This window comes from Ictalurus punctatus, chromosome 11 (genome assembly GCF_001660625.3).
Source record: "Ictalurus punctatus breed USDA103 chromosome 11, Coco_2.0, whole genome shotgun sequence".
Lineage (NCBI taxonomy): Eukaryota > Metazoa > Chordata > Actinopteri > Siluriformes > Ictaluridae > Ictalurus > Ictalurus punctatus.
In genome coordinates this window covers 24774267-24789247 of record NC_030426.2, presented here as the reverse complement: position 1 = coordinate 24789247, position 14981 = coordinate 24774267, and the positions used below count along the sequence as shown (strand labels likewise).

At 38.3% G+C, this 14981-nt stretch overlaps 1 protein-coding gene and 1 long non-coding RNA gene across 2 annotated transcripts; both read left to right on the top strand.

Moving 5' to 3' along the window:
- The first annotated feature begins 4578 nt into the window (after window positions 1-4578).
- LOC128634024 (uncharacterized) lies at window positions 4579-6073 on the top strand. The gene is made up of 3 exons (XR_008397224.1): window positions 4579-4686; window positions 4934-4965; window positions 5075-6073. It is a non-coding gene; the product is annotated as an uncharacterized LOC128634024 (long non-coding RNA).
- Window positions 6074-12364: 6291 nt separating this feature from the next.
- LOC128634023 (circumsporozoite protein) lies at window positions 12365-14632 on the top strand. The gene is made up of 3 exons (XM_053683728.1): window positions 12365-12464; window positions 12724-12755; window positions 12868-14632. The coding sequence occupies exons 2-3, from the start codon at window positions 12735-12737 to the stop codon at window positions 13258-13260; spliced, it is 414 nt and encodes a 137-aa protein (XP_053539703.1). The 5' UTR covers window positions 12365-12464; window positions 12724-12734; the 3' UTR covers window positions 13261-14632.
- Window positions 14633-14981: the final 349 nt, after the last annotated feature.

Here is a 14981-nt window from a genome sequence, read left to right as displayed (position 1 = left end):
GAGAACAACGCTCAGACTCTCTGAGTGACTGAGGACGCCACTCAGCATCCCTATACAGCTGAGGATGCCACTCAGCCACCCTGTTCTACTGAGGAAGTTTCTCCGCCTCCCGTTGCAGCCAAGAGCTCCGTTTTGCTTCCCTGTACAGCCATGGATGCCTCTACGCCAAGGTTCTATTTGGACGTCGCTCCATTTTCCCATGCCACTGAGGATGTCGCTCCGCCTTCCTGCCTCACTGAGGACATCGCTCCACACTCAAGGAGTGTCGATAACTACACAAACAAAAACATTGACAAACACAAATGCAAAGAAGTAATAAAAATGTGCGTATATTAACCTTATCTGGTGTGTGCGTGTGTTTATTGGAGATGGTACCAGTTCCTGGGTGTTCGCCTAAACAAAGTGGATTGGTCCATAAACACAGATGTCCTGTATAATAAAGTCGTCTCCACTTGCTGAGGAGACTGAGGTCTTTTGGTGTAACTAGGAGCGTTACTGCAGGTGCTTCATCCCTACAGCAGTCAGACTCTTCAATACAAAAAACAACATAACGTAGCACTGCTAGCTGTTTTTACATCATCAGCCAACATGTTCACAATAATTCTGCAATATTTATTCTGCATTTATTCACTTATTAATATTTGTTGTTCAACCTCTACTGTTAACTGTGCAATAATCCATTCATCATTTATCTGTATATAAACGAGGTGTTACTCATCTGTATATATTCATATTTGTATTCATCTGTACATACATTGAGGTGTTCATAGTGTACATATTACCATTATTATTTTTTTTTACTACTATTATTCTTATTTTTCTATTCCTGTTGTCTGTAACGAGGGAATTCCCCCAATGTGGGATCCATAACATTTTATTATCTTATCTTAAACTGTGGGGTGAAGTGACGATGAGGGAAACGATGGGAATGGCTGTGTGTGTGTGTGTGTGTGTGTGTGTGTGTGTGTGTGTATGTGTGAGAGAGAGAGAGTGAGAGAGAGAGTGAGAGAGAGAGTGAGAGTGTGTGTGTGTGTGTGTGTGTGTGTGTGTGTGTGTGTGTGTGTGTGTGTGTGTGTGTGTGTGTGAGAGAGAGAGAGTGAGAGAGAGAGAGAGAGTGTGTGTGTGTGAGAGAGGATGTGTGTGAAAATGTGTATGAAGGAGTATGAGTGCTGCCCCAGCCGGTGATGGAGTCCTCTGCCACACTAACATTACTCATATGGTCTGCTGCTGCTGCTGCTGCTGTTGTTGTTGTTGTTGTTGTTGTTGTTGTTGTTTTTGTTGTTGTTGTTGGAGTACTGCAATTTCAGTCCAGAATGTTTCATGAATGTTTGAAGTTCATTACAGTAGAACAGTGAGTCAGGCCTGTAACTGTAAAAGTGTATTTAAAATAGCTTTTTTGATCTTTGCGTTTGTGGAGATGTCCATGTTTTTTGTTTTTTTTATCACTTTGCACGTCAAACGTCCCGAGGTGGGAAATGACATTATTACAACTTGCAAATGAACACTTAGAAGGCACCATGACTGCAGCATTAGCAATGTGATATGTGAGATGCACTATAGGCCAACTACAATAACCTAAATTAATTAAACATTTTCTGCTTAAAAAAAAAACAAAACTTTTTATCCCAGTTTTTTTTTTTAAATGTTTTTTATTATTATTATTTTTTATGAGGTGTCCCAATGTCTCTCTTTATCCTGGTAATTGTCATAGTAGATCTAGACCCTACACTAGGATATACGGCATATCTCAATTATAAAATGCAGCATGAATATTATATGTCTTTTTTTTTTTTTTTTTTTTAGAAAGCATTAAGATTCATGTGAACTAACCTTGAAATAATTTAGATTTTTAAGACAACTTGAGCATAATTTTAAATTTTTTATTTTATTTATTTACTTATTTATTACTCATTTGGTTAATTTATAATACTGTATATGCACAAATGGTCACAGAGCGAAATGATGCGTAGACACTAATAAAGTTCAGATTACTTTTTGGATTACCATGTTTTTATAATTAGTCTCTATATTTATGCACATACACGATTTTCTATTTGAATGATTCATGAATCCTACACAAGCAACAACACATTTACAAATTAACAGTCAAGTCTCTGTTGCATTGTGCTCAGACGCTTCACATGTAAATTTGCTGAGAAGTTATCTCACAGACCAGAAAAGGATGTGGTCAGTGCACAGTCACAGAGCGGGACAGAGACAGTAACAGTGTGCAACACAACAGGAGCGTTAATATCTTTCTGAAGTGGAGTTGGTGTGGAGATCTGGGAGTGTGAACTCAGGATGAAGATCCTCCTCATCTTCACCCTCTGTCTGATCTCAGGTAAAGAAATGCACTTCAGAATAATCCTCACTATCAGCAGCAGTGTTACAGGAAGGAAGGTTTTGCTCAGATGGATGTTTGGTGTTTTGTTAGATGGAGGAGATTCCAAGGAAGTAACAGGATATTCAGGAGGAGGAGTCCTTATCAAGTGCAATTATGATACAAAATACACACAAAAACAAAAATATTTCTGTAAGGGTCCCAAGACATCCTGTTCTTACCAAGTAAGGACAGAAGCTAAAAACGAGTGGATACATTCAGGAAGATTCTCACTGTTTGATGACACCAAATTAGCAAAGATCAGGGTGAAGATCAGAGAGCTCACTGTAGAGGACACTGCGATGTACCAGTGTGGAGTTGATATAATGGGAAAAGACATTTACATACCGGTGGAACTGAAGGTAAAGGAAGGTGAGTCTCCCACCGCTGTCTTCTGTTTATCTTCCTGAACATTTAGCATCATTAGCATTATCTATACTGAAAGTACAAACAGTAGGATTTTCTATATGCTATATAACGCTTATTTATAATTATATTACAGTGGTGTTGAATGCTCAGTACTGATTGGTGTTGATTCATTTTCTATAACAGCAGCTCTGACATTAGTGCTGACTGAAAATCTCAGGTTTATTCGAATGAGCTCAATCTAATACATTATTGTTTCTATAGTAACAGCTACTTCACAGGGACTTTTACCACATAATGTACCACATTAATGGATATGAAAACATATTATTTAATAACAAAAATATATTTTCCTTGAATGTGGTTAGTTTTTCTGCGAAAGGCTGAACGTTTAATGAATGTTTATTCAACAGTTAAACAGAGCAGATTGAACTCTTCACTTTTTCAGTAACATGACGAGCTGCAATATGATGTCAGGTCCACCATGGACAATCTCCCCAGAGGGCACGCGTGTTTTTGAACTTCTTATTTAGGTTTATTTCCTGTGTTTGTGCTCACCTGATGTGTATATATACATATACACATATAAACTGATCTGATTGGTTGTGCTTTGCAGATCTGTCCTATGAGAAGTCCATCAGTAAGACTGTCCATGTAGGAGGAGATTTGAATATCAGCTGTAAATACCCAGAATCCCTCAGGAGTGACTCCAAGTTTCTCTGCAAGACGAGGCTGCAACGTGCTGCTTGTTTTTATAAATTATCTGTTAAAGAAAGTAGAAAATATGTAAATGAGGGGAAATTCTCCTTGTATGATGACGGAGAAACACAAACGTTGACTGTGAGTATTAGAAATGTAACTGAGCAGGACTCTGGTGAATACTGGTGTGGAGCTGAAGCAGCCTGGACATCTGATCATGGATACAAGGTTCATTTCACACAGATCGACCTGACAGTTGCTGGTGAGTTTGTATGAGTAAAGCTGCTTTTCTGTAATTTCAGACCATTCTGACAGCTTGATTTATCTTAGAATGTATTTTATATTCTTGCTCTATTGGAAGAGAGGTTTTGCTTCTTATTGAAATACATTTGCTTACTTCAAGCATTTATTCATCAACAGAAAAAGAAAATGAATTCATTCATCTTCACAGAGTCACATCCTCATTGACACTTAACAGTAATGTAGTGTAGCCATTCCACTTCTCAGCATGTTTGTGTGAGTGGGAGAAAACCAGAGAACCCGGAGGAATCACAGAACAGAACATGTAAAAACTTCATGTAGACAGTAACCCAAGCTGTAGACTTACTGAAAAACATCTGCTGTACTCACAGAGACCAGGATGCTCATAATGAATCCCACTATCAGGCTACACCCAGAGGTGGAGGGTTCTCTTATGAGTCTGGTTCCTCTCAATGTCCTCATTACTTATAATATTTTGTCACTTAACACCAAATTTTTACTCTCAACACTTTTATACATAAGAGCCCTGTACTGCTTTCAGGCATATGCTGGATCTACATACGACTCCTTTATCATCCAAACTATCTATATGTTTCTGTGCTTTAGATCCACGTGTCCCTGTTTCAGCATCAGTGCCAACAATATATTCATTAACATCTTTACCAACATCACCATCATCATCATCATCATCATCATCGCTTCTACTTCTCCCAAATAAGCACAACTCCTGGTCTACTCCAGCTTCTCCTCCAGCAGGTGATTCTGCTCAGATCATCATCACCCCCAGAGTCTAACTACATGACTTTGATGAATCTGATCCCTTATGAATGATCAGCATGTAGGTTAAAGTGACGGTCTGTTTGTTTCTCTTCCAGGATTTCCAGCTTCCACTGTGATCACTGTGTCTGTAATTCTGCTGCTGCTTCTGATTGGAGTCATATTCCTCATTGTGATTCTACATAAGAGACGCAGGACGCAAAGTACACACACACACACACACATGCACACACACACACACACACACACACACACACACACACACACACACCACCATAGAAAATGATGTTGGACTGCTACGTGACTGATTCTCCTCCCAGTTAGTGTTACAGTCATATAATCAATAACACGTCAGACTCACGTCAAAAGGGTTTCAGTCATACATGTGGTGTCTGTACTTATAAAGATTAAACTAACACTTGTTCTTTTACTTCCCTCATCTTCCCGCAGGCCCAGGAACAATGACACCAACTTACAGAGAGGTGAGTACAAATTAACAGTAAAACAACTCATTTACTCCATTAATTAATTTGACAAAACATTTCAAGTTTTTACAACTTCTAAAACTTCTCTTTTTTATTATAATTTCAGACAAATGGAGATTATGAAAATGACCCAAATGTGCTCCATTTCCAGTCAAGACAAATGACCAACCAATCAGATTCGGTCTATCAAAGTCTGAACCCCGACACCAACCAATCAGATTCGGTCTACCAAAGTCTGAACCCCAACACCAACCAATCAGATTCGGTCTATCAAAGTGTGAACCCCAACACCAACCAATCAGATTCAGTCTATCAAAGTCTGAACCCCAACACCAACCAATCAGATTCAGTCTACCAAAGTCTCAAGTGTTAAACCGACCAGTTGGACACAGTTGGAGTCAGAAATTGCCCTCTAACCAATGAGATTGTTGCTGCCAGATTCTCTATTAAACTGGACTGGCCTCTCATTTGAAAATTATTCTAGTTTCAAACTAAACTGTGGAATAACCTGTCAAGATCAGATAATGTAAATGAATAGTTTTTCAAAAAGCCAGTTTATCGCTGTTCAGAAGTTTGCTATATGCTTGGAAACCAGCACATGGAAGTGCTGAGAGTCTTCATCCTCATCCTGAAATGTGGTCAAATAAAGTGTATAAAAGATGCCATTTCATATGTTAGATATCATGTGTTCTGTGATTAACTGATGCTGAAAGTTTGTGCTTCTGGATTTGTTTTGAGAGTCAGGATTTGAGTTGTTCACAAAATTACACACACTTCCTTCAAGTTACATTTCTGATGTGTAATGATTTTCATAACCTCCATGACACAGGGTTAGAGGTTAGTTAGAAGTTTCAGCTCAATAGCCACGCTCAACAATCAACAGCGAACATTTATTATTATTTATTGTTATTTTTATCATGAATCATCATTTATCATTCCCTACTTTAATCACTTTTAATCATTTTATATAATCATTTTCCATATTAATGCTGTAATGATGCATTTGCCTCCTAATGTTTCTGGACCTTTGGGATGAGTAAGCTTAGCCACACACTGATTTTTACTGATTTACTGATTTACTTGTAATTTCATGATTATAATGACTATTCTCTGTCTTCCTTCTTTCCACTTTGATTATTAAACATTTAATTAATCCTAAAGGGGAGTGTAGAATATTATGTATTTTAAACTCCACTCAATGCTTCCTGTGTGTTGTACGTTTACTCCTTTACATTTTGAGTACTGCATCGATAATGGACTGTGGTTGCTATGCGTTACTTGGTAGGTTCTATTTTCTAGACTTGGGACACTTTGAGTTTCCAGCCACAGAGGGTTTGTAAGAAAGAGAGTCAAAGGTTACAGGTGTTTTGGATGATGATTAATGATTAAATGAATAAATGAATAAATTCTGTCTCCATCCCTCCACTTTTGTGGCTGCCTGCATCTCTTTATGAAGAAAAAACTTCACTATGAAATTCTGTGCTTCAGGTCTTTCTCCTGGTCAAAACATCACACTTCCAAAAACTTGACAAATGAAACAAAAGCAGCAGCAGCTGGAATGGGAAATGTTATGTGATCATGGACTTTGTAATGTTGTAATTCTGTTCTTATTCCCTTCACATTAAGAACAAAAAGCAGTTAGACAGATTCAGGGATATTTCTGGGGGATATAAGAACATATTCTGATACAGTTTCATTGTAATTGTTAGATCCTTGGCTACGCACCCTTCTACTCTTCAGTACTCACAGACAATGGTCTACTTACCCCTGGCTCCGCCCACTTACAGGCTTCTTAACATGACATGAACCTGGACTATTTCAGTACTGACCTGAACAATTGCTGCTCCAAAGCACTTATAGTGGTCATGCACGTTACACACGCACAATGTGATTCGAGCCTTCTCTTGAGTTTTGGTCACATTTATTCTTACATGGATGTAGTGCTTCCCTCCTGTGTGTCTCACATTATCCTCTAGATGGCAGCAGCAGCATCAGACCAACTCACAATAAACACTAACTCTATTGATCACTGCTGTAACTCTCCACCTGTGGACTCAGAGCTGTGTTTTAAATGAAGATAAATCAGATAAGCAAGAAATAAACCCCAACAGGACATGCTGTGAGAGGAAAATTATCAACAATGCAAAGCGGAGTTTTGCATCCTGAAGACTAATATTTTCCTGTGACAGCATTTCTTAAAGTATTTAATTTCTTTTATACCACAACAATTTTCCAAACGTTGACATTTTGTTAGATTTATTATAGAACAACACGCTTTTATCTCTTTACACTGTAGTTACATTTAATAATAATATCCATTTACAGTTACATTTAATAATAATAACCATTTACAGTTACATTTAATAATAAGATGCTATAATGTATCTTATGACGTTATAAGATACTATAATGATGATTGTTCAGATTCCTTCATGAACTGCTGTTTTTTGTAACTAGATTATATGTTTACACGTACGATATTTCCTCATATTTAAAAATGTAAAAATGCATGACGTGTGCTGTGATATGAAGTGGTGAAGCTTACGCAAGTCAACACACACTTACAAATTTACAAAGTCAAGCGTGACAGTTTGAATTCTTTTGAAAGTGTCTCTGCTGCATTTTGCTCACACCCTTCACACACACGTTTGGTGTGAGCAGTTTCCTCACAGAGACAGAAGCGGAAGTGGACGTGGCTTCACTTTCTGGTTAAGACAAAGATCTGGGTGTGTCAGAGACTGTGACAGACTTTTAAGCGAGCCTTTGAAAGAACAGGAGCTTTAATATCTTTCTGAAGTGGAGTTGGTGTGGAGATCTGGGAGTGTGAACTCAGGATGAAGATCTTCCTCATCTTCACCCTCTGTCTGATCTCAGGTAAAGAAATGCACTTCAGAATAATCCTCACTATCAGCAGCAGTGTTACATGAAGGAAGGTTTTGCTCAGATGGATGTTTGGTGTTTTGTTAGATGGAGGAGCCTCCAAGGAAGTAACAGGATATTCAGGAGGAGGAGTCCTTATCAAGTGCAAGTATGATACAGAATACACACAAAAACAAAAATATTTCTGTAAGGGTTCATGGCCAGGCTGTTCTGATCAAATAATGACAGGAGCTAAAAACGAGTGGATAAATTCAGGAAGATTCTCACTGTTTGATGACACCAAATCAGCAGAGTTCAGTGTGATGATCAGAGAGCTCTCTGTAGAGGACACTGGGACGTACCAGTGTGGAGTTGATATATCCTGGGGAAATGACATTTATACACCTGTGGAACTGAAGGTAAAGGAAGGTGAGTCTCCCACCGCTGCCTTCTGTTTATCTTCCTGAACATTTAGCATCATTAGCATTATCTACACTGAAAGTACAAACAGTAGGATTTTCTATATGCTATATAATGCTTATTTATAATTATATTACAGTGGTGTTGAATGCTCAGTACTGATTGGTGTTGATTCATTTTCTATAACAGCAGCTCTGACATTAGTGCTGACTGAAAATCTCAGGTTTATGCGAATGAGCTCAATCTTTTTTTTTGAACTTCTTATTTAGTTTTAGTTCCTGTGTTTGTGCTCACCTCAGGTGTATTTCTCCTGATTAGTTTCTCTATTTAAGTTCTGTGTTTTCTCTCCTTAGTTGCTTGGCGTTTATGTTTTCCCCTGTCATAGTTTTATCTTAATTTTGGTTGGTTTTGCTAGGTTCAATTCAATTCAGTTCAATTTTATTTGTATAGCGCTTTTTACAATAGACATTGTCTCAAAGCAGCTTTACAGAAATATCAACGCGGTATATAGATATTAAAGGTGTGAATTTATCCCAACTGAGCAAGCCAGTGGCGATGTGGCGACGGTGGCAAGGAAAAACTCCCTAAGATGTTTTAAGAGGAAGAAACCTTGAGAGGAACCCGACTCAGAAGGGAACCCGTCCTCATCTGGGTAACAACAGATAGTGTGAAAAAGTTCATTATGGATTCATATGAAGTCTGTATGGCGTTAGGAGCAGCCGTAGTCCCAGCAGTCTGGAATTAGAGAAGATTTGAGCTCCATCCAGAGGCAGAAAGGATCTGGATCTCTAGTATCTCCATAAATTCGTGTGGGGCTCGGCGAAAGGAGAGAGGGAGAAAAAAGATTATTATGACTGCGAAATAGTAAAATAGAATCTAGTCAGGGTAGGCTTGAGTAAACAAATACGTTTTAAGCCTGGACTTAAACACTGAGACTGTGTCTGAGTCCCGAACACTAATAGGAAGACTGTTCCATAACTGTGGGGCTCTATAAGAGAAAGCTCTTCCCCCTGCTGTAGCCTTCACTATTCGAGGTACCGTCAAATAGCCTCCATCTTTTGATCTAAGTAGGCGTTGCGGATCACAGAAAACCAAAAGGTCGCTTAGATATTGTGGCGCGAGACCGTTTAGTGCTTTATAGGTTAATAAAAGTATTTTATAGTTAATGCGAGATTTTACTGGGAGCCAATGCAGTATTGATAATATCGCTGTGATGTGGTCGTACCTTTTAGTTCTAGTTAGGACTCTAGCAGCTGCATTCTGGACTAATTGGAGCTTATTTATGTTCCTACTGGAACATCCAGACAGTAAGGCATTACAGTAATCTAATCTAGAGGTGACGAATGCATGAACTAGTATTTCCGCATCATGTAGTGACAATATGTTTCTTATTTTAGAAATATTTCTGAGATGAAAGAAAGCTATCCTAGTAATATTATCTACATGAGAATCAAATGATAGACTGGAGTCAATAATCACTCCAAGGTCTTTAACTGCTGTACATGATGAAACAGAAAGACCATCCAGAGTAACCATGTGATCAGAAAGATTACTTCTAGCTACACGTGGGCCTAATAAAAGTATTTCTGTTTTATCAGAATTAAGTAAAAGGAAGTTAGTTAACATCCAACGTCTAATGTCCTTTACACAATCCTCAACTTTACTAAGCTTCTGTCTGTCCTCTGGCTTCGCCGAAACATACAACTGTGTATCATCAGCATAACAGTGGAAGCTAATTCCATGCTTACGAATAATTTGTCCTAGGTCTTCTTTCTTTTTCTGTCTTCTGGTTGTTTGTTAGTTGTTTATTTAATAACGCTCATCTGCACTCGCATCCACATCCCTGGATTTGGTACATATGTATTTCGGGTTTGTTTTGTTTTGGGGGAGAAAATAAGAGGCTGGTGATGGAACGACTGTTTATCTCATAAATTTAATAATAATAATGTCAAGTTTCAAGGTAGAGACGGATGCAAATGCAGAATTTACAGTTTTAATAAAGAAACAAACAAAGTGCAAAAGACAAAATGGCATGGACACCAAATGCATGGACAAAGAAAGGCTAACGTGAGATAAAGAGTGCAATGCAAACTGTGACTATATACAAGAGTGCTAATTACCAGGAAGGTGAATCAGGTGTAGGTGGTCATGTGACTGTGGTGCAATGGCTGTTGGGAAGTGGAGTTCAGTGTTCCCTTACTGATTTCATGACTACTACTACTACTACTACTACTTCTAATAATAATAATAATAATAATAATAATAATAATAATAATAATAATAATAATAAAACATTTAGTGGTGTCGTTGGCAAATACTTAGCTCCAATGGTGATTATTTTCATTAAAAATACACCCCCATGTGTTTTATTTCTTACTTATGTACGTTGTAACCATGATATGAACTTGCTTTTAACAGGGGGCTCGGTCTCTAGAGAAGTGAGTGCATATGCAGGGGGAGGAATCAACATCAAGTGCAGATATGAGGATGAATATAAAGACAAACCCAAATCTTTCTGTAAGATGGGATCACATCCGTGGAGTTTTAATCCAATAACAACAAAACTAAACAGTGAATGGTCACATGATGGCAGATTCTCAATTCAGGACAGCAGAAGTGCAGGATTCTTCAGTGTGTTTATCAGAGAGCTGATTACGGAGGACACTGGAACATACGCGTGTGCTGTTGTTGTGTCTGATGAAATACAGATCTACACTGTAGGGAAGCTGAAAGTAACAGAAGATGAAGAGATTTAATTATGTGTTTTATCAGAAGAAACATCAGATTTATATGTAAATTTACTGTATAACTGTCTAAGTGTTGTTAATCAGAGCTAGGACACATATACACATATAAACTGATCTGATTGGTTGTGATTTGCAGATCTGTCCTATGAGAAGTCCATCAGTAAGACTGTCCATGTAGGAGGAGATTTGAATGTCAGCTGTAAATACCCACAATCCCTCAGGAGTGACCCCAAGTTTCTCTGCAAGACGAGGCTGCAACGTGCTGCTTGTTTTTATAAATTATCTGTTAAAGAAAGTAGAAAATATGTAAATGAGGGGAAATTCTCCTTGTATGATGACGGAGAAACACAAATGTTGACTGTGAGTATTAGAAATGTAACTGAGCAGGACTCTGGTGAATACTGGTGTGGAGCTGAAGCAGCCTGGACATCTGATCATGGATACAAGGTTCATTTCACACAGATCGACCTGACAGTTGCTGGTGAGTTTGTATGAGTAAAGCTGCTATTCTGTAATTTCAGACCATTCTGACAGCTTGATTTATCTTAGAATGTATTTTATATTCTTGCTCTATTGGAAGAGAGGTTTTGCTTCTTACTGAAATACATTTGCTTACGTCAAGCATTTATTCATCGACAGAAAAAGAAAATGAATTCATTCATCTTCACAGAGTCACATCCTCATTGACACTTAACAGTAATGTAGTGTAGCCATTCCACTTCTCAGCATGTTTGTGGGAGTGGGAGAAAACCAGAGAACCCGGAGGAATCACAGAACAGAACATGTAAAAACTTCATGTAGACAGTAACCCGAGCTGTAGACTTACTGAAAAACATCTGCTGTACTCACAGAGACCAGGATGCTCATAATGAATCCCACTATCAGGCTACACCCAGAGGTGGATGGGTTCTCTTATGAGTCTGGTTCCTCTCAATGTCCTCATTACTTATAATATTTTGTCACTTAACACCAAATTTTTACTCTCAACACTTTTATACATAAGAGCCCTGTACTGCTTTCAGGCATATGCTGGATCTACATACGACTCCTTTATCATCCAAACTATCTATATGTTTCTGTGCTTTAGATCCACGTGTCCCTGTTTCAGCATCAGTGCCAACAATATATTCATTAACATCTTTACCAACATCACCATCATCATCATCATCATCATCATCATCATCATCGCTTCTACTTCTCCCAAATAAGCACAACTCCTGGTCTACTCCAGCTTCTCCTCCAGCAGGTGATTCTGCTCAGATCCTCATCACCCCCAGAGTCTAGCTACATGACTTTGATGAATCTGATCCCTTATGAATGATCAGCATGTAGGTTAAAGTGACGGTCTGTTTGTTTCTCTTCCAGGATTTCCAGCTTCCACTGTGATCACTGTGTCTGTAATTCTGCTGCTGCTTCTGACTGGAGTCATATTCCTCATTGTGATTCTACATAGGAGACGCAGGACGCAAAGTACACACACGCACACACACATGCACACACACACACACACACACACACACACACACACACACACACACACACACACACACCACCATAGAAAATGATGTTGGACTGCTACGTGACTGATTCTCCTCCCAGTTAGTGTTACAGTCATATAATCAATAACACGTCAGACTCACGTCAAAAGGGTTTCAGTCATACATGTGGTGTCTGTACTTATAAAGATTAAAGTAATACTTGTTCTTTTTCTTTCCTCATCTTCCTGCAGGCCCAGGAACAATGACACCAACTTACAGAGAGGTGAGTACAAATTAACAGTAAAACAACTCATTGACTCCGTTAATTAATTTGACAAAACATTTCAAGTTTTTACAACTTCAAAAACTTCTCTTTTTTATTATTATAATTTCAGACAAATGGAGATTATGAAAATGACCCAAATGTGCTCCATTTCCAGTCAAGACAAATGACCAACCAATCAGATTCAGTCTACCAAAGTCTGAACCCCAACACCAACCAATCAGATTCAGTCTATCAAAGTCTGAACCCCAACACCAACCAATCAGATTCAGTCTACCAAAGTCTGAACCCCAACACCAACCAATCAGATTCAGTCTACCAAAGTCTGAACCCCAACACCAACCAATCAGATTCAGTCTATCAAAGTCTGAACCCCAACACCAACCAATCAGATTCGGTCTACCAAAGTCTGAACCCCAACACCAACCAATCAGATTCAGTCTACCAAAGTCTGAACCCCAACACCAACCAATCAGATTCAGTCTACCAAAGTCTCAAGTGTTAAACCGACCAGTTGGACACAGTTGGAGTCAGAAATTGCCCTCTAACCAATGAGATTGTTGCTGCCAGATTCTCTATTAAACTGGACTGGCCTCTCATTTGAAAATTATTCTAGTTTCAAACTAAATTGTGGAATAACCTGTCAAGATCAGATAATGTAAATGAATAGTTTTTCAAAAAGCCAGTTTATCGCTGTTCAGAAGTTTGCTATATGCTTGGAAACCAGCACATGGAAGTGCTGAGAGCCTTCATCCTCATCCTGAAATGTGGTCAAATAAAGTGTATAAAAGATGCCATTTCATATGTTAGATATCATGTGTTCTGTGATTAACTGATGCTGAAAGTTTGTGCTTCTGGATTTGTTTTGAGAGTCAGGATTTGAGTTGTTCACAAAATTACACACACTTCCTTCAAGTTACATTTCTGATGTGTAATGATTTTCATAACCTCCATGACACAGGGTTAGAGGTTAGTTAGAAGTTTCAGCTCAATAGCCACGCTCAACAATCAACAGTGAACATTTATTATTATTTATTGTTATTTTTATCATGAATCATCATTTATCATTCCCTACTTTAATCACTTTTAATCATTTTATATAATAATTTTCAAATGATGCATTTGCCTCCTAATGTTTTTAGAACTTTGGGATGAGTAAGCTTAGCCACACACTGATTTTTACTGATTTACTTGTAATTTCATGATTATAATGACTATTCTCTGTCTTTTTTATTTTCACTTTGATTATTAAACATTTAATTAATCCTAAAGGGGAGTGTAGAATATTATGTATTTTAAACTCCACTCAATGCTTCCTGTGTGTTGTACGTTTACTCCTTTACATTTTGAGTACTGCATCGATAATGGACTGTGGTTGCTATGCGTTACTTGGTAGGTTCTATTTTCTAGACTTAGGTCACTTTGAGTTTCCAGCCACAGAGGGTTTGTAAGAAAGAGAGTCAAAGGTTACAGGTGTTTTGGATGATGATTAATGATTAAATGAATAAATGAATAAATTCTGTCTCCATCCCTCCACTTTTGTGGCTGCCTGCATCTCTTTATGAAGAAAAAACTTCACTATGAAATTCTGTGCTTCAGGTCTTTCTCCTGGTCAAAATAACACACTTCCAAAAACTTGACAAATGAAACAAAAGCAGCAGCAGCTGGAATGGGAAATGTTATGCGATCATGGACTTTGTAATGTTGTAATTCTGTTCTTATTCCCTTCACATTAAGAACAAAAAGCAGTTAGACAGATTCAGGGATATTTCTGGGGGATATAAGAACATATTCTGATACAGTTTCATTGTAATTGTTAGATCCTTGGCTACACACCCTTCTACTCTTCAGTACTCACAGACAATGGTCTACTTACCCCTGGCTCCGCCCACTTACAGGCTTCCTAACATGACATGAACCTGGACTATTTCAGTACTGACCTGAACAATTGCTGCTCCAAAGCACTTATAGTGGTCATGCACGTTACACACGCACAATGTGATTCGAGCCTTCTCTTGAGTTTTGGTCACATTTTTATTCTTACATGGATGTAGTGCTTCCCCCCTGTGTGTCTCACATTATCCTCTAGATGGCAGCAGCAGCATCAGACCAACTCACAATAAACACTTTAACTCTATTGATCACTGCTGTAACTCTCCACCTGTGGACTCAGAGCTGTGTTTTAAATGAAGATAAATCAGATAAGCAAGAAATAAACCCCAACAG